A 19,262-nucleotide genomic window follows, 5' to 3' on the forward strand; every position below is an offset into this window, starting at 1 on the left:
ATCTGTTAACTGGCCTCTATCTCCTTTTAAGTATCTAAGAGGGTAGGGACCCAAGGGCGCCTAGGTGGCTCAGTTGGTTAAGAGTCTGCCTTCAGCTTAGGTCATGATATCAGGGTCCTAAATCAGGCTCCCTGCTCAGCGGGGAATCTGCTTCTCCTTCTGCCCCTCCTCCTTGCTAATGCTCACTCTGTCTCTCTCAAATAAATAAAATATTATAAAATAAAGAGGGAAGGGATCCTACCTTTCTTATCTAATATTTAATCCCTGGGACCCAGCACAGTGACTGGCACATAGTAGGTGCTCAATAAATATGTGTTGAATGAATGCAGAATCGGATGAGTATAAGATATGGAATCCGAAAAGCCTGGCCCTGAATCCCCATGGAAAATTCAGAAAGTCTTTTTTGAGTCTGTACCTCAATTTCCTCACTTGTAATGTGAAAATATACAGTTGATCCTTGAACAAGGCAGGTATTATGGGTATTGACCATCCCCCATAATTGAAAATCCTTATATAACTTTTGACTCCCCCCAAACTGAACTACTAATAGCCTACGGTTGACTGGAAGGCTTACTGATAACATAAACAGTCAATTAACACACATTTTGTATTAAATATGTATTATACACTGTATTCTTACAACAAAGTAAAAGAAAATGTTATTAAGAAAGTCATAAGGGGGGCGCCTGGCTGGCTCAGTCGTTAAGCGTCTGCCTTTGGTTCAAGTCGTGATCCCAGGATCCTGTCTGCCTTCAGTTCAGGTCGTGATCCCAGGATCCTTGGATCGAGCCCCACATTGGGCTCCCTGCTCTGCGGGGAGCCTGCTTCTCCCTCTCCCACTCCCTCTGCTTGTGTTCCCTCTCTCGCTGTGTCTCTCTCTGTCAAATAAATAAAATCTTTAAAAAAAAAGTCATAAGGAAGAGAAAATACATTTATAGTACTTTACTGTATTTATTGAAAAAAAATTCATGGGTTTGAACAGAGAAGGTCCACTTATACATGGATTTTTTTCAATAAATATACATACAATACTGTAAATGATATTTTCTCTTATGATTTTAATAACTTTTTAAAAGATTTTATTTATTTATTTGACAGAGAGAGACATAGCGAGAGAGGGAACACAAGCAGGGGGAGTGGGAGAGGGAGAAGCAGGCTTCCCGCCAAGCAGGGAGCCCGATGCTGGGCTTGATCCCAGAACCCTGGGATCATGACCTGAGCCGAAGGCAGACGCTTAACGACTGAGCCACCCAGGCGCCCCTTAATAACATTTTCTAATAAATCTGGCTTCCTTTAATTGTAAGAATTCATTATATATCCCTTCCCCTAGAATTTGGGCTCTGTGATTTCTTGACTAAAAGATCATGACAGAAGTGATGCTGTGATAATTTGGGGGGTTCAGGTCTTAAGAAACCAGTGACTTCCATTTCGTTTCTCTTGGGATGCTTGCTGGTGGAACCCAGACACTTTGCCATGGGGAAGCTGCTTCTGGAGAGGCCCACATGGAGAAGACTCAGGCCTGCAGGACTGCAGCCCACAGCTAAGGCTGAGCTCCCAGCCAGCAATCATCACCAACTAGCCAGCCCTATGAATGAGCCATCTTGGCAGTGGATCTTCCAGCACTGTTTGAAAGTCCATCCCCATGCTGGGGAGACCCTTCCTCTCTGAGCCTGGCCTAAGCAGCAGATTCTGGGGCTAAATAATTGAATGTGGTTGTTTTATGATCTAAGTTCGGGGGTGGTTTGCTATGCAACAAGTGATAACCAGAACAGATTCTGCTACCCGCAAGTGGGATGTTGCTGCCACCCTAGCGTGCAGCATTGGCTTTGGCTTTGGGACCTGGCAGCTGGCGGAAGTCAGAAAGGCCTCCGGGAGGGTAGGAGGTTGGTGGGGAGGGCTTAACGGGGCGGGGAAAAATGTTACCGGGAGCTAGAGGAAAGGAGAGTCTAGTTACATAGGGAAGTTTGGCATCTCTGTTACCATTGCCTCCTGTAATGCAGAAAATAGAAAGTATACTTCATGAACTCAGTGACCTAGCTAAGGAGTTTTCTGAGCTGAGTCTCCAAAGTGCTGCCTGGCTTCTAGCTGCGCAGCCAGTTTTTACCACGATACACGTGTACGCTAGTCATGTCGTCAGAGACACTGTGCCCAGGCACCGAGTCACATACACCCTATGGCTTCTCCAGGTCCTTGAAGGGTCAGCCCTGGCACAGTGAGACTGGCTAACTCCTCCTCCTGGCTGCTCCCCCCTCTCGGGGAAGGTGACCCACAGAAGGCCGACGATGTCAGCTTTGCCATCTTAGATGACCAGAAGCGGGTCAGAAGACCAGCTCCCTCAAAATCGGCTTTTCTCACTCTTCTGTACTATCACTTCTCCTCGCTCCCATGATTTTCATTACATACATAGTAAAACATGCTTATAATATATGCAAACGTTACGAAGAATAACCTCCCCTCCCCTCCACCATAACCACAATCCTGAAATTTGTTTATCTTTCCCTTGTTTTCCTTTACAGTTTTACTACACGTGTGTGTATCCCTACTGGTATATTTACTTTTGCTTGTTTCTGTAGTAACAGACATAGAATCATAAAGCATGCCATCTCTTCTGTCTTGCTTTATTCTCTCAACATTATGTTCATGGGTTTCACCTACTTAGTTTTTGTCTTAATCTTTGTAACCAATCTATAAAATAATTGATAACTTACTATGTTCTGGCACAATGTGTTGTGCATATCGGGTGATCAATAAACACTGTGTGATAATGTTTTGTAGGGTGTGTCCACAGAATAGCCAGCAGCTCATTATCATGCAGGTGTCCTTGCCACACTGGTGAAGAGGAATTTCCAGATGAGGTATAAAATTTTCAGGCAAAGGCGAAAACTGGATCACTTGGTATAAATCTTTGCAATGCCTGGATACTCCCCAAGTCCATAAATTCATTATTTAATTTGACAACTTCATTTTCTAAGAAAAGTAATTTTCTTGGTGCCTGGGTGGCTCAGTCATTAAGCGTCTGCCTTCAGCTCAGGTCATGATCCCAGGGTCCTGGGATCGAGCCCCGCGTTGGGCTCCTGGCTCAACACGGAGTCTGCTTCTCCCTCTACCCCTCACCCCATTCTCATGCTCTCTCTCTCACTCTCTCTCTCTCTCTCAAATAAATAAATAAATAAATAAAATCTTAAAAAAAATTTCTAGCAAGAAAAAAACTAATAAAGCTTTTAAAGTCCATCTTTCACATCATCCCTGCCTAGATGTCTTTCATTAGTGCAAAGAAGTGAGAACAAACCATCAGTGAAGGAATGGAGAAAATTCGTCCCACCCACTCCTTTAAGTATTTAGCATAAGTAATATCGATAAATCTTTCCCACAATGCAAAGATGAAAACAAAAATAGTTGTTAATCCTCTGAACATCAGACTAATAGTATTTCTCTAGGGATTAGAGCATTTGTTTCTCCGGCCAGTCACCACTGGTGTTTTAGCTTTTTGGTGCTCATCTGTACTGCCTTTGGCAATCATCTTTTGAACTTTAAAAAATTCTGATATCTGTGTCCTGGGAGATTCTGATGATCCAGGGTGGTGCCGGGGCCTGGTGGTTTTTTAAAAAGCTCCAAAGACTCTTATATGCAGCAGAGTTTGAGAGCCTGTCGTAAGCCACTTTGTCCTCCTCCCACAGTGTCTAGCACGGTGGCCTGGTGGAAAGTGACACTCAGAATGAATAAATAATGTTCTATTTGTCAGGAAGGAGAAGCATAGTCTCTAGTGTCCGAACCACAAGCTCTCTAGGCGCCCTGGGCAAAGACAATGAGGAGGCACGTCCTGCCAAGCAAGTGGGGGAGTGCGATGCCGCCGGCGTCCAGGTCTCTCTCTTGACTAACTAGAAAGTGTCCATCCTGAAGCTCAGGTCCAGCTACGTCCAGAAGGCCTCAGAAATTCACTAAGAAGTTCAGGGGGTGCCAGACTGTTTCCTGTTTCCACAAATGAGGCAGAGGCTGAAAAGGCAGGTGTGGGTACTTTGAACTTCGCCCCCAGTCGAGTCGACTCTAGAGTCAACCTGGGATCCTCTCTCGGCTCCAAACTCTGGTGTGGCAGCGCTTCCCGCGTGGGGAGAAGGGCGCGAGCGGAGGGTGGGCACCACGACGAGCCCGGGTAGGCCCGTTCTGCAGGAACAGCGGTGCAGCCCCGAGCGCTGCGAGAGAGCAGCTGCGCAACCACCCGCGGTTGCACGTGGCGCGGCTGCAGCCGCAGTCCAGGGGCGCGCGGCGGCGGGGGCGGCGGGGGCGACGGGGGCGGAGGGGGCGCGGACTACAAGTCCCGGCATGCCTCGGGCAGGGGCGGGTCGGCGCCGGAGCCGGGCCCGGAGGCCAGCCAGGCTCAGGCGTGCGCAGTGGTTCTCGGGAGTGGCGGGGCGGGTCCTCCCAGGCTGTCAGCTGTGGCCCGGGGCGCCCGGGCGGCGGTGGTCGCGGCCATTGGCGGAGAGGCGGGAGGGGCGGGGCCCCCGCGAGCCGCTGTGGGTAAAGCCGTGCGCTCGGAGGCAGGCAGGCAGCCGGCTGGGGAGGCACGGGTCTTGCTGCTGCGTTCCATCCTGGCCATGGCAGCGGCGCCACTGAAAGTGTGCATCGTGGGCTCGGGGAACTGGTGAGCGGCGGCGGGCCGGTGGCGCGGGCTCCGCCTCCAGGAAGCCCCTCTCCCGGGCGGGCTAGGGCCGCGCGTCCCCGCCGCAGCGTGGGCACCGGGCACCGCGCGCAGGGAGGCGGGGCGGGCGGCCTCGCGGCAGGGCTGGGCACCGCGCACCCGGGGAGGCCGCGCCGAGACATTGGCCCGGGAGGCCCTGGGCCCGCGTGCCCGCGGAGGGCAGCACGGCGAGAGGGTACTGCGCGTCCGCGGGCACCTGTCTGCGCTCTCGTCACCGCGCGGCGGGCGCACGGAGGCCACCTGCTCGCCACGCCCGGGTGTTTTTGCGCACCATTCTAAGAGCATTCTCCATTCTCCTGGGCGGATCGCCTGGGTCGAGGAATCGGTGGAGACTCGAGCATTTTGGCCGTAGTTTCGGTATGAGGAAACCGAAGCAGAGAGGGGCTAAAGGACTCTTGCCACCCAGGTGATGGACGGGACCGGCTCTGCCTTTCCAAGTGCGGGTCTCGCCCACCGCTTCTGATACGTCCAGTATCTTAGGAAGGTTATGTAGATAAGAAAATCCAAGTTCCAATAGGCCCGGCTCCCGGAGTAGTCCAGGGGCGTTGGGAATTCTCTGGAGGGGTATTTGCGAAGCTTCGCATCTCCGCTAGGCTTTATTTGACTTTTAACATTTATACAAGCACTTTGTGACAGGCGCTCTTCTAAGCACTTTGTAAAAGTCAGCTCTTTTAGTTCCCTTTATCAAACTTTGCTACTCTGGTGTGTTGGGTGAGTGTAGTGGAAAGTGAGGCCAGGTGGGTGGAAGGAAGCAGAATATAATAGCCTCTGATATTTGCAGTCATTTTTCCATTGTTATGCCCTTTTTTTCTGCACATCAGAGGGACTGGTATAGAATAGTTCAGAGTTGGGTCCTTTCAGTGCTTGTGTTTTTCTGTGGCCGGACACTCATCACAGTTCAGGCTTCTAGGAGGGCTACAGCATTAGAAGTGGTCCTAATTATTTGTCTTACTCTTTGACTTGGCCCAGAAAGTTCTTGGAGGAAATCTTACCTGGTTCTCCACTTTTCCATCCCAGCGAGGCCACTGGCCTCTCCCTGTGCCACACCCCTGTCCCCATCAGGCAAGGTAATGATTTATTTCATTATCTGTTTCCTCTCCTCCCTATCCAGTTCTTGAGAACAGCCATCTACCCTAGTGCTGGGCATATGCTAAATAAAAATTTTAAAACTAATTTTAAAAATGTAATTATATTTGATGAGGTAATATATGCACATTCAAAAACCAGAAGGTACAAAAAACCAGTGAAATATCTGACACTCACACTTGCCCCCCAGGATATCTCCTGGAAGAAAACCAGTAATTAATCAGTTTCTTCTGGCCTTTCTGAAGGATATTCCATCAGATGCCAGCAAATGCTTACATATATTCCTTTCCCTCTCTGCCCTGCAAATACTAGGATATTATGCATTTTACTGTAAACTTCTTTTTTTCGCCCAGCAACAGAATGTTCTACACACTTAGTGGAGTTGGTACCTATCCGCTGCAAAGCTTCATTTGGACTTCCAGATTGGCTTTGCCAGTTTTGATCCCAAGGTCACTTTGAATGAGATTACAGTGGCCTGTTGGCCATGGGACTGGAAAGGTTCTCCTTTAGCACGTGTTCTTTTAACATTAGTTTCCTCTTCTGTAAGAGGACACAGAACCACAGATGACAGAGCCTTTTCCTAATTTGCAAGGTGCAGAAGGAGCATGGCATGCCATGCTGGATTTGGGCCTGGAGCGGGAGTAGTGAAGTAAACTCCTGCCCCCTCCAGTGGGATTTGGCTGCCTTCCCACGGCTTCACTCTGCTGTACTTGACTCTTTTCTTGGCCCGCTCCAGCCCAAGGAAATGGAGTAGAACTTGGCTAGTGACCTTAGAGCGCAGCAATTGAGAATGTGCCATCTTCATCCTTTGGGCTGGCTGCCCAGCTCCATTAATTATGGGAGCAGACAGGAACATTGTTGCTTGCACTCGAGTCCTAGAGAGAGGATCATGACCTCCCCAGAGAGATTTCAGAAATTTGGGAACTGAAAACAGCATGGAGAGGCTTCCTAGGGCCTGGGGGGTATTCAGCTCTGGTCAGCAGGTATTTCCATTGACGCAGGCACAATGGTACAGAATTCCTGCCTATAAGGAATGTACCTTCCGGGCTGAGATAAATTGGAAGATAAATTCAGAAGAAATGGAAAGTGGAATGAAATATCTGTCACAAGGTTAGTTAGACATTACATTTTTAAATAGTGTTGCTTAAAAGTGTGATCTGAAGACCACCTGCATCAGAATGACCACTGAGGCTACACTTGCTGACTCATCTGCCCTGAGGGTGGGACAGATTTTTCCTTACAGGACTTTGGCCTTCTGCTGATTTTGAAATACTATCTAGAGATGGACCTGCCCTTGCAGATTTGGTCCTTAATTCAAGAATGTGAAGTTGCTTAAGCAATGTTTAAACTTGGGTGTTGTCACATCTAAACGCATAGCTAAAAGGTGGCTATAGTGCTCACATTTGAGTGCCCTCCCCTATGTAAATGATCATTAATTGCAATACAGATAATGAATCTGGCTGACTTGGCCAGGAGCTTCATTCAGCCCGGAATGACATGGGAGCAAAGTCAAGGGGTTGTGCAACGCACCCTTGTCATGTCCTTTGGCACCTCCTTTCCTATAGACAGGTCAGAGAGAGGAGGCCAGAGGGGGCTCTCATGCATCCAGCTGAGCCCCAAGAAGCTGCCCACCACCTGGGGTGCAGGGAGGTGTTTCCTGACCTGCCTGGCTTTTTATGGCCCTGGGAATTCAGAAAACAACAAAAAGAAAAAACAAACAAAAAACAAATGTAAATCTTCCTAAGTTCTTCCGAAGATGAAAAAAGTGTCCTTACCAGAACTTTGGGAAAATGACCCAGACACAGGGCAAGATCCCATTCTAGCATTGAAACCTCAGGGCTGTCGTTACAGCCAAACCTCTGCGGTAAAGAGCATATGTCCAAGCCCCCAAACCCCTTTGGAGGCAGGGTAATACAGGAGGGGCTGGGGATTCCCACTCCTTGGGTTTCAATCCTGGTCCCCTATTTGGCAGTCATAAGGCCTTGAGCAAACTGCTTCTTCAAGAATCACTGGTTGTGATATTGGTACCTGCTGTCTAGGATTTTGGTTAGGATGAAATGACATGAGCCGGGGAGAGTACAAAGTGACCAGCACTCAGTACACATCAGCTACTGCTATTGCGTTTATTTGATCAACCTTGACCAGCACCATCATTAAGTCACCAAATGGATCCAGTTGGAGTCTGACCAAGAAGCAGAGGCAGAGAAGGGAGAGAAGGTGAAAGACAAAAAGTGTAACTGATATGCAGCTGGCGGAGTTGGGGGAGTTGTTTCTCTCTCACCCTTGTTTTCACCATCACCCACAGCTGGACTGAAGGGCAGGGGGAGCTTTGGCCTACTTTGCACGGATGACCGGAGCTGGATGTGGGTGACTATCTTTTTTTGGTCTGCTGGAACCATCTGAGTGCAGCATTGCAGCCCTTAGCCCAGCTCTGTCACCGTTTTGTCTGTGCTACTCAGTTTCTGTGGTGATTCTTGCTACATGCCCACATGGAAGCAGTCTGAGCCGCTGTAAATGAGCTCCTCTGAGGGCAGAAACAATCCCTTCCCTGTCCATAGGTGCCACTGACATACCTCTGCTTTGGGAGCCAGAGGGATAGTTGAATGATGGGATGGGTGGGAGCTGAACTGGGAAAAGATCCAGAGTTCCCTTGTGAGCCAGAGTGAGAGTTTGTACAACTAAAACCCAGAAAAAGCCCTGATGCTTAACTATTTCTATCACCTCTGTCCCCTGTTCAGTACAGAAGGTCCCCAACTTAACGATGGTTCCACTACACTTTTCCGACTTTATGATGGTGCGAAAGGGATGTGTATTGAGTAGAAACCATACTCTGAATTGTGAATCTGGATCTTCTGCCGGGCTGGGGCTACGCAGTGGATCCTCCATCGTGATGCCGGGCAGCAGCTGCAGCACCCGGTCAGCCACCGATCACGAGGGTGAACGAGTGGTACACGGACAGCAGTATTCAATCAATTACCTGAGCTAGTCAACACTTCATTGTGCAATAGGCTTTGTGCCCAGTGATTTTGCCCAACTGTAGGCTAATGTAAGTGTTCTGGGCATGTTGCAGTTCAGCTAGGCTAAGCTATGGTGTTCGGGAGGTGAGGGGTACTAAATACATTTTAGGATATTTGAAACTTAACGATGGGTCTATTGGGACATAACCCCATTGTAAGCTGAGGAAGATATGTATATAAACCATGGCTGCTTTTGTAGGGGTGAGTCAGGAGCTCGCATTTCTCCCTGAGCCTTTCACCACTGTCATTATCATTCTCTTCCACTTCCTCCCTCCCCAGGAGGTCGATTTCCAATTCCAGGTGTCAGATATGTACGTTACTTCATTTAAACCTCATAACAAGCCCAAGCAGTACCATTGTTCTCCCAATTTTAGATGACAAAACGGAGATGGAGAGAGAACATTACAAGGTCAGTGGTTAATAAGGTGGAGTTGAAGCCCAGATCCTTCTACATCTAAGGGCCCTGTTTCTATATATTCTTGTCATTTTCAGTGAGAAGCATACTTTTATCTGAGGACAAATCTCATCGTCACAGAAATATCGAATATCTTATATCTTACCCTCCCAACAAAAGTCTAGTATAACAATATTCCACTTAAGAAAAATCAAATTGAGGGGTGCCTGGCTGGCTCAGTCAGTGGAGCATGCGACTCTTGATCTTGGGGCTGTGAGTTTGAGCCCTATGTTGGGTGTAGAGATTACTTAAAAATCTTAAAAAAAAAGGAAGGAAGAGGGAGAGAGAGAAAAAGAAAGGAAAGGGAAGGAAGGAAGGAAGGAAGGAAGGAAGGAAGGAAGGAAGAAAGAAAGAAAAAGAAAGAAAGAGAAAGAGAAAGAAAGAAAGGAAGGAAGGAAGGAAGAAAGAAAGACCAAATTGAAATGTGGTCTTGAAAATTGTCATTGTTTCCCTCTGGAACAGGCATCCCTCCTCTTGTACACATACCAGATGATCATAGTTTACTATTTTTAAGGCAGCTGATCTTCCTAAAATTAATCTAGCAGAGTAATTGTTAGAAAAACCTTATATCTGAGTGAAATATCTGTCACTCTTAACTTCCACTCCTTAATCTCCGAGCACTGTCTGGGTGAGCCCACTCTCTTCTAAGACATCCCATTGGATGGAGAAGTCTCATTCTGCTCGTCTCTGCGGCAAGCCAGGTACTGTCTCCAGGTCTCTCAGTGGTTGCTGGTGGGAAGTTGTTTTGGGGGTCCACACCAGCCAGGTCTCCCGTCTCTCTTTTCCCTTCATCCCTCACCTCCATGCTTGGTGATGTCACAAACTAAGCTCAGCCTGCCCGAAGTCTTCTCAGTTCTCTTAAGGTTATACAGTGGCATTTTGCCTCATTCTCCTCTGGGGCTCAGTCCCTTCCACATTTGGGAGTTGGGAACTGAATCAGTTTTCTGTTGCTCCCTAACCATATCCCCCAAAACTTAATGGCCTCAAATAGTAGTCATTTATTAGCCCACGATTCTGGGGATCAACAATCTGAACTAAGCTGGGAGGCTCTTCTGCTGGTCTAGCCTGGGCTCACTCACAAGGCTGAGGTCCGGTGTTGGGCTGGCTGGGACTCTTGGTCCTAGATGACATCCTTTGTGTGTCTGGCAGTGGGCAGGTTCTGCCAGGCCGAGAGGAGTGACCGGTCTGTCTATCTCTCATTCGTCAGCAGGCTAGTTTGGACTTCTCCATTTGGTGGCTGGATTCCAACAATAGCAAGAGAGAGCACATATAAGTACCTCATATAAGTGGAATCATACAGTATTTATCTTTCTTGCAGCTGGCTCACTTAGCATAATGTCCTCAGGGTTCGTCTGTGATGTAGCATGTGTCAGAATATCCTTCCCTTTTAAGGCTGAATAATATTTGTGTTTATATAGTACATTTTGTTTATTCATTCATCCTTCAATGGACACTTGGGTTTCTTCCACCTTTTGGCTGTTGTGAATACAGTGGTCCCCCTTGCCCGCGCGGGATACGTTCCAAAACCCCCCAGGGGATGCCTGGAACTGTGGATCGTACAGAACCTTTTAAAGACTGTATTTTTTCCTGTGCATACGTACCTGTGATAAAGTTTGATCTATAAATTAGGCACAGTAAGAGATCAACAACAATAATAAAATAGGACAGTTATAACAATATACTGTATTAAAAGTTATGTGAATGTAGTTTCATCACTCTCAAAATACCTAATTGTCCTGTACTCCCCTTTCTTGTGATGTGAGATGAGATGATCAGCTGCAGACAGGAGGTGAAGTGAGGTGAATGGCACAGGGACTGGGACCTGGCATTTGGGGTTGGGGGTGGTAAGTGAAAGCACAGCAAACAGAAAGGGCAGATGAGGGGGGCCTCTGTCATGCTGCTATGACTGTGGGTGTACACACATCTGAGTCCCTGGCTTTCTGTTCTTCGGGGTCCATACCCTGAAGTGGAATCGTCAGATCATATGGTAATTCTAATTTTAGTTTTTTTTTTTGACCAACCACTGTATTGCTTCCCATGACAGCTGCGCCACGTTACGTGCCCTCCAGCAGTGCCCAAGGGGTCCGATTTCTGCACACCCTCACTAACGCTCATTATTTTCCGGTTTTGTTTGTTTGGGTTTTTTTTTTTTTTTTTTTCCCCTGTCGTAACCAATCCTAATGGGTGCGAGGTGGTATATCTTTTGTTAATCGCATGTCATGTGGCATGTACAATTTTGCCTCCTGTTTCTAGTTAAATATAACATTCTATCATAAGCTTTTTCTTCTGCCCTTTGAATTTTGATAGATAGAAAGGCTTTTTTTCATCTTCTCCCCCTCTTTGTGAAGTTGCGCCGTTGATCTTTTTTCCCTCTGTGGTTTCTTCCTTTGATTTTAAGCTGAGAAAGCTTCCCGATCCAGAGATCAAATAAACATTCGCCGAGTGGAATCTGTATTTAAAATACTTCATTTCTCACATTTGCATCTATTAGTCTGGCATTTGATTGTGTTTTAAAGACCCTTTAATGCAAAGAATTACACAAAATGTTAACAGTGGTTCTCCCTGGGTGGTGAGATTATTCATAATTGCCTTTTCATCGTTCATGTATTGCATTTGTGAGTAAAAAAAGTAGATGTTATTTAAAACAAAATTCCCTTGGTTCCATAGTCTGATCAGCTCTGGAAGAGTCTGGGGCATGGAATGTGGAAAATCTGGCTGAATCCTTGCTAATTCCCCTCACTGGGCCTTAGTTTCCTCTGTAAAAAGGAGGAGGTACTGTAGGGTCCTTTCTGGCCCAGAAAGATTTTGCATTCTGTGGAGGAGGAGCATGGGCCACCAGAATTCTGTCGGGTTCGCTGCTGGCTTGCTAGGTGGCCATTCCTTGGCTGATGCAGCTCATCCCCAGCCTGATGAAAATACTACACCTTTTTAGAGAGGAAAGGGCAAGAAGGCAAGAGAGTGAATGCCAAGGGGGCTGGGGTTGAGGTATGCCATGCTAGAGTTTAGGACTTCCAGCAGGTGGATGTCCATCCAGCTGGGACCCAGGGAGGGAGAGCCCAGAGTTGAAGACAGGGCCTAGGGTGTGACTCTCTGGTCTTCCACTAACCACCTATGTGCTCTCTGGGCTGCAGTTTCTTCACGTAAAAAATGGGTATAATAGAGGTACCTGGGTGAGTCGATTAAATGTTTGACTCTTGATTTCAGCTCAGGTGATGATCTCAGGGCTGTGAGCTTGAGCCCTGCATTGGGCTCCATGCTGGGCGTGGAACCTGCTTTAAGATTCTCTCTCTCCCTCTCCCTTTACCCCCTCTCCACTCTCTCTCTCTCCCTCTTAAAAAAAAAAAATGAGGATAATAGATGGATACTATGATATATGTAATATATATAATATATGTAAATAATGATAATGATAATAATAAAACCTGCCTCAAAGCGTTGCGGAGGCATGAAACAGATAATACGGGTAAGATATTAAAAGCAGTGCTATGGTGGTAATCATACTGCAGTATATAAATGTATCAAATCAACAAGTTGTGCGTCTTAAACTTACACAATGTTATATGTCATTTACATTTCAATAAAAACATTAAAAACCAGGGCCTGACACCTGGCAGGCCTACCCCTTTCTGGCCTGGCCCCCACCCCTCCCCTTTTCACTTTCTCTTCCCTCCTGTGCAATCCCATCCTCTTCCTCCTTTTCTCCACCCCCCTCCCTCCTATCCTCCCTCTCTCCTCCCTGTCACTCCCTTTCCTTCCTGTGACCTCTCCCCTCCCGCCTCCCATGCCCTCCTCCTTCCCCCTCGTTCTCCTCTCCCTCCAAGTGTTGGCTCCAGGTAAAAACAGAAGATAATCCCCTGGCCCCACCTGTTCCTGCACCTTTGCTCCAGGGCCTTGAAGTCTCCCCACCGCCTCCCCCAGGTGGGGGCCTCTCAGCCTTTGGAGTTCAGAGTTCAGCCCTAGTTGCACTTCCTCCCGGCTCTCCCTGACCTGAGTGTCACCGTGTCATCTGCTTAGCCACTTTGGTCACCACGGCATCGTTACTTTTCTTTGTGAGCTTGCTGGAGCACCCTCAGTCTCCATTTCCCAGTCTCCAGGCTCCATGAGGGTGCGGACTTATGTGCTTTATTCCCTGTATGCCCCGTGCCCAGCAGTGTCTATGCTTGATAGGTGTTCAGCATGCATTTTCAACAAATGATTCTACTCTGTGTGAGGGCAAATATAAAAGAGCAGGAAGAGTGGGCTTTGGAAACTATACATCTGTGTGAAGACTCAGGACTGGCTATGAACAGCCCTGAGTCCCTAGCCCGGTTCGGCCACTGCCTGGTTGTGTGACACAAGGTCAGAGTGACTCTGATCTTCAGTGTCTTAATCTGCAAGGTCAAAAGTTTGGACGGGATTAAACCTCCATCTTGCAGCCTCCGTCCATATAGATTTTGGCTCTACTTCATACTTGTGTTACTATTTGCTTATTAGACTTTGTGTTAAAAGAAAACTTCCTGTCACTACTATCAATATCTTATGTTGGAGGTAACAACAACCAGGAGAATGGAAACCAAACAGTGTTAATAGAATTCTTGCCAAATCCTGCAACCTGCCCAGGCTCAGTGTCTGAGACACTTAGAGACTTCATGAAGAAGGGAAATTAGCACATGCTGGAGAGATGGTAACAACACAGTAGCACTCAAATGAGACATTCTGCACTCTCTCAGAAGGCCATGGGTGTTGAGAGCGCATGAGTGCATCAGTGTCCTTTGGTGCTGTGTGTGTGGGTAGCCCTTGGCCATTGGGGGTGCCCCTGGCACCCATTCCTCACTTTGGAAAACACTGGACTGGATCTGAGACCTGGAAGGGACCTTAAAGATCACTGTCCCACCTGTCATTTAGTAGATGAATGAGCTGAGCCGGTGTGGAAACGGCTGCCCACGCCCTTGACCCTGACAGTGAAAGATCCATGCCTGGGTCTGCTTGTGCCGTGGCAGGAAAAATCCCTGAAACGTGGAGAGCTCCAGCAGTGTGACTGGGGACCTTTGCCCCAACCCTGACCAGACCACTTAGAAACTGCCTGCGTGGACGGTAGCCAGGACTTTTATACTAAGCTCAATTCTAATATCTGGGAGTGTTTTTTGGACTCGCTCTCAGCAGGCCAGGCACTTTTTTTTTTCTTTCTTTCTTTCTTTTTTTTTTTAAGAACAGGGTATGTCACTTACAATAGCCTCCAGTCCCTTCAGAACACTGAGGCTCCGCCAGAACACTTGGTTTGCGCTGTCTGATCCTCTTCCTTCATGTTGGTCAGAAGTAGTAACAAATGTGTAGTGAGCACAGCAAGTACCATTTCAGAGCCAAAAAGGAGTTTGGGGTGTGGATTATATACTTTGAAAACAAAACAAAACAACAGCTTTTTTGAAGCATAATTGACATAACAGAAACCACTGAACGTATTTAATGTATATAACTTGGTGGGTTTGGAGAAAGGAATATACCCGTGAAACCACTACAAACCAAGGTAATAAAAATCTTGGATAAAAATAAAAAATAAAAAAATTAATAATAAATAAAAACAAGAAAATAAACATTTATTTCCTAAAATAAAAAGTTTCTGCCTGACCCCCCTCCCACATTTTTGGTGGTAAGAACACCCAGTGTCATGTCAGCTGTGGGCTTGTCATATACGGCCTTTATTATGTTGAGGTGGATTATAATTTTAGAGGTTTAATAAACAACCCAGAAAAAAAGTGGGTAGCAAAGAAAATGTTTTGTTCCACATGGAGATTGTACCAAATACCAACCAAAATGTTTGGTTCGACGTGAAGATTTTACAAGATTGTCAAAGAGTTTAAAACAATAAAATAGAGTGTCTTAAGTCCTGATCCCAAAAAACAAAACAGATTACTGTGTAAGTTATTTAGAGAGAGCAAGACAAGGCCTCGTAGGCACTAGAATCTTTTTGTTGTCCTTGCTAGATTTGTCCTTGAATTAAAATCCATGCTTCTCGGGGTTCCTGGGCGGCTCAGTTGGTTAAGTATCTACCTTTGAGATGAACCATGAGAGACTATGGACTCTGAGAAACAAACAGGGTTTTGGGGGGGGATTGGTTAGCCCGGTGATGAGTATTAAGGAGGGCACGTACTGCATGGAGCACTGGGTGTTATACAAAAACAATGGATCGTGGATCACCACATCAAAAACCAATGATGTATTGTATGGTGACTAACATAGCATAATAAAATTAAAAAGAAAAAAAAAAGTATCTGCCTTTGGTTAGGTTGTGATCCCGGGGACTTAGGATCAAGCCCCAGGTCCCTTGGGCTCCCTGCTCAGCGGGGAGCCTGCTTCTCCCTCTGCCCCTCCCCCTGCTTGTGCTCGCTCGCTCGCTCTCAAATAAATAAAATCTTAAAAAAAAAATTAAATTCCATCCTTCTTCCCTCAATCCCGATCACCTTCCCTTATCTCCTTATAAATGGATAAACTAAGCTAGTGGTTCTCAACTTTGGCTGTAAATTAGATTACTTGGGAACTTTAAAAATCCTGAGTCCCAGGCCACCCCCCAGACCAATGAAATCTGTGCCTCCAGAGTAGGGTCAGGTATGGGTAGTTTCTAAAGCTCCGCAGGGACTGACGTGCAGCCAGCATTGAGAACAGCTGCTCCAAACAACTATGCAGAACTTCATCGCTGTCCTTTCTCACAAGTAAGAATAGCATAAACTATTGCACATATCAAAGCTCTGTGGCTTTACCTGTGAAATTCTTACTCTCTGCTGGCAAAACAGTTTGTTAGCTAAACACCTATTCATCCAGTTCTCCTCCTGACACTTTGCAGGAGAGAGGCCAAGAGGGGCACCTGGGTGGCTCCGTCGGTTAAGTGTCTGCCTTCTGCTCAGGTCATGATCTCCAGGTCCTGGGATTGAGCCCCATGTCGGGCTCCAGCGCCATGTCGGACTCCCTGCTTGGCTAGGAGTCCGCTGCTCTCTCTTCTCGTCCCTCCCACCTCTCCCCCACCCCCAGCTTGTGCTCTTTCTCTCAAATAAATAAATAAAATCTTAAAAAAAAAAGAAAAGAGGAGAGGCCAAGATTCTCCCCATGATCACTATCACCTTAACTGTAATCTGAGAAACAGCTGCTTACGGACTTCCAGGGAGGTAACAGCTCAGGCTCACAGTGTTCCTTGGCATTGAGTAACTCACACAAGGTCACAGAGGGCAAGTGTGATTCTGGGGAAGTGAGCAAAGTGAGGGGGGACTAGGCACTAAGGAATCCAAATCTAGTAAATCAAGTGGGAAAATAAGCCAGAACCACCAGATCCCTCCTGGTGGTCTTACCAGAACATATTTGCTTCTCCCTTTACAAACCCCTCTCGGGGAAGCCAAGCATCTGCAACCAAAGGCGAACCTGTAGCATCTGCTGCAATGAGTTAGTTCAGAATATTTATTTATTTATTTATTTATTTTATTTATTTTTTTAGTTCAGAAAATTTAAATGAATATTGGAAATGTTAAACATTAAGCCCGCCAGACCATGCTGTGTATCCTTTGGGATTCATTGGTGCTGAAAATGACATGACAAAAGTAAGGGGGGAAACTCCATTATGTTACATGTGAGGTCATCAGGGACCTGGCTCTGCCTTCTCCCTGGTTTCACCAGTCACTTCGATCAGTCACTCATTCACTCATTTATCTCCGTTATCACATATCTACCAAGTGCCCACTGTGCCTAATGCTATTGGACTAGATGCTGGTGATCCAGTAGAGCGAAGGCAATGCGTTCTTGGCTCTCCAAAGCTTACCACCCACTCAGAGAGGTGAACAAGGTAAGGGCAATTAACTTTCCACACCAGGAAAGGTGTATAAGAAACAAACTTTCTTTCTTTCTTTCTTTCTTTCTTTTCTTTCTTCCTTTCTTTCCTCTTTTTTTTTTTTAAAGGTTTTAATATTTGACAGAGAGAGACACAGCGGGAGAGGGAACCAAAGCAGGGGAGTGGGAGAGGGAGAAGCAGGCTTCCCGCTGAGCAGGGAGCCCGATGTGGGGCTCGATCCCAGGACCCTGGGATCACGACCTGAGCCGAAGGCAGACGCCTAACGACTGAGCCACCCAGGCACCCCGAAACAAACCATTTCTCCATTCAGAGTCACCCAGGCCCAGTCAGCGGCCCGTGGCCCACTGTGCACTCTGCGCATGTTCGTGAGATGGGCGCAGGTGCCGGGGCTGACCAGGAACACCTCTGCTGTGGTGGCCACTGGCCCCGGACCTACAGCCCTTGTCCAGGGGACTGGCGTTTAACTAGTTGGAATGCCTTCTCTTCCCCTGTAGCAAAGCCTCTGGGACACTGATTAGTAACCAGAATGTGTTTGGTGAACAGAGATGCAGGAGAAAAAGGGAGCTTGTGGGCGCCTAGAGGCCAACTGGGTGAACCAGGTCTGCTGGGGGCACCAAATACCCAGGCAGCCGAGCCCCGGTGCTCTCACTCTGCTCCTTTCCTGGAATTCACTCAGGTTCTTGTCTTCCCATTATGACTGCAACTCTGTTGCAGTTCACCAGAACACAGTTTATTCTACAGTGGCTACATTTTAATCTCTGTGATGGATTTGAAATACAGCCTGGTTGCCACCGAGGCTTAGCGTACCCACCAAGTATTGTTTTTATGTTTTGTGTCATCTCTTAGGTGGGTTTCTTTTCTGCCTGTGATACTCTCTCCCAAGATAGGTTGATGCTTACTAGTTTCTTTTTTTTTTAAAGATTTTATTTATTTATTTGAGAGAGAGAGAATGAGAGAGCAGGAGAGGGAAGAGGGCAGAGGGAGAAGCAGACCCCCTGCCAAGCAGGAAGCCCGATGCGGGACTCGATCCCGGGACTCCAGGATCATGACCTGAGCCGAAGGCAGTCGCTTAACCAACTGAGCCACCCAGGCGCCCGATGCTTACTAGTTTCAAGGGGTGGTGTTTTTGACCTTGTACCAAATTCTGGGGCTTTCCTGATCACGGTGGGGGGGGGGGGGCAGGTGTTCTTTCCAGGTGAAAACAACTAAGCTTCAAAGGGCTTGTGGCTGATAGGAACTTCCCATCTGAAGTTAGAAGCCCTGTGCTTGAATCAGCACGTATTTTGTCTGAATTACAATCAAATGCTTTTTCTCTTCTGCCCCAGTGAGTTTAATTTTTTTTTCTTCTCCACTGTTTCTTCCGTAGGGGTTCAGCTGTTGCAAAAATAATTGGTAATAATGTCAAGAAACTTAAGAAGTTTGCCTCCACAGTTAAGATGTGGGTCTTTGAAGAAACGGTTAATGGGAGAAAACTGACAGACATCATAAATAATGACCATGAAAATGTAAAATATCTCCCTGGACACAAGCTGCCAGAAAATGTGGTAAGACTTTGGGACAGGAAGTACTTTTGGTTAATTCTGAAAGTAACACTTGGCTGAGTTAGCACTTGGGGCTTGGGGAAATGGAAAAGTTACCTCCCTCCTCATTTTTCCCTTTCTACTACCAACTAATTTGGTTGGTCAGTTTTGGTTTTCCTGATTCTGAAGATGGGCTTTGTGTTAGTTTGCTAGGGCTGCCATAACAAAGTACAATAGAACAGATGGCTTAGACAACAGAGATGTATTTTCTCACAGTTCTGGAAGCTTCAAGTCCCAGATAAGGGTGTTGGCAAGTTTGGTTTCTTCTGAGGCTCTCTCTTTGACTTGTAGGTGGTCGTCTTCTTCCTGTGTCTTCATACTGTCTTCGTTCTGTGTGTCCGTGTACTAATCTATTCTTCTTCTTCTTCCTTTTTTTTTTTTTTTGCTATAGATTTATTCATTTGAGAGAGCGTGCACGCAGGAGCTGGGGGGGGAGGGGCAGAGGGAGAGGGAGAAGCAGGCTCCCAGCTGAGCAGGGAGTCCCATGTGGGGCTTGATCCCAGGACCCGGAAATCATGACCTGAGCTGAATGCAGTTGCTTAACTGACTGAGCCACCCAGGTGCCCCGATCTCCTCTCATAAGGATACGAGTCAATGTTGAATTAGGGCCCACCCTAAT

General features: G+C 47.0%; 1 protein-coding gene across 1 annotated transcript in view; it reads left to right on the forward strand.

The window, feature by feature from the left end:
• Window positions 1-4,483: 4,483 nt before the first annotated feature.
• Window positions 4,484-19,262, forward strand: part of GPD1L (glycerol-3-phosphate dehydrogenase 1 like) — a 66,125-nt gene continuing 51,346 nt past the window's right edge. Inside the window, exons 1-2 of the mRNA XM_021678836.1 lie at window positions 4,484-4,639; window positions 18,430-18,607. Coding sequence (XP_021534511.1) covers window positions 4,593-4,639; window positions 18,430-18,607 — 225 coding nt within the window. The 5' untranslated portion in view covers window positions 4,484-4,592. The remainder of the gene's footprint in view (window positions 4,640-18,429; window positions 18,608-19,262) is intronic.

Source organism: Neomonachus schauinslandi, chromosome 1 (assembly GCF_002201575.2).
Source record: "Neomonachus schauinslandi chromosome 1, ASM220157v2, whole genome shotgun sequence".
NCBI lineage: Eukaryota > Metazoa > Chordata > Mammalia > Carnivora > Phocidae > Neomonachus > Neomonachus schauinslandi.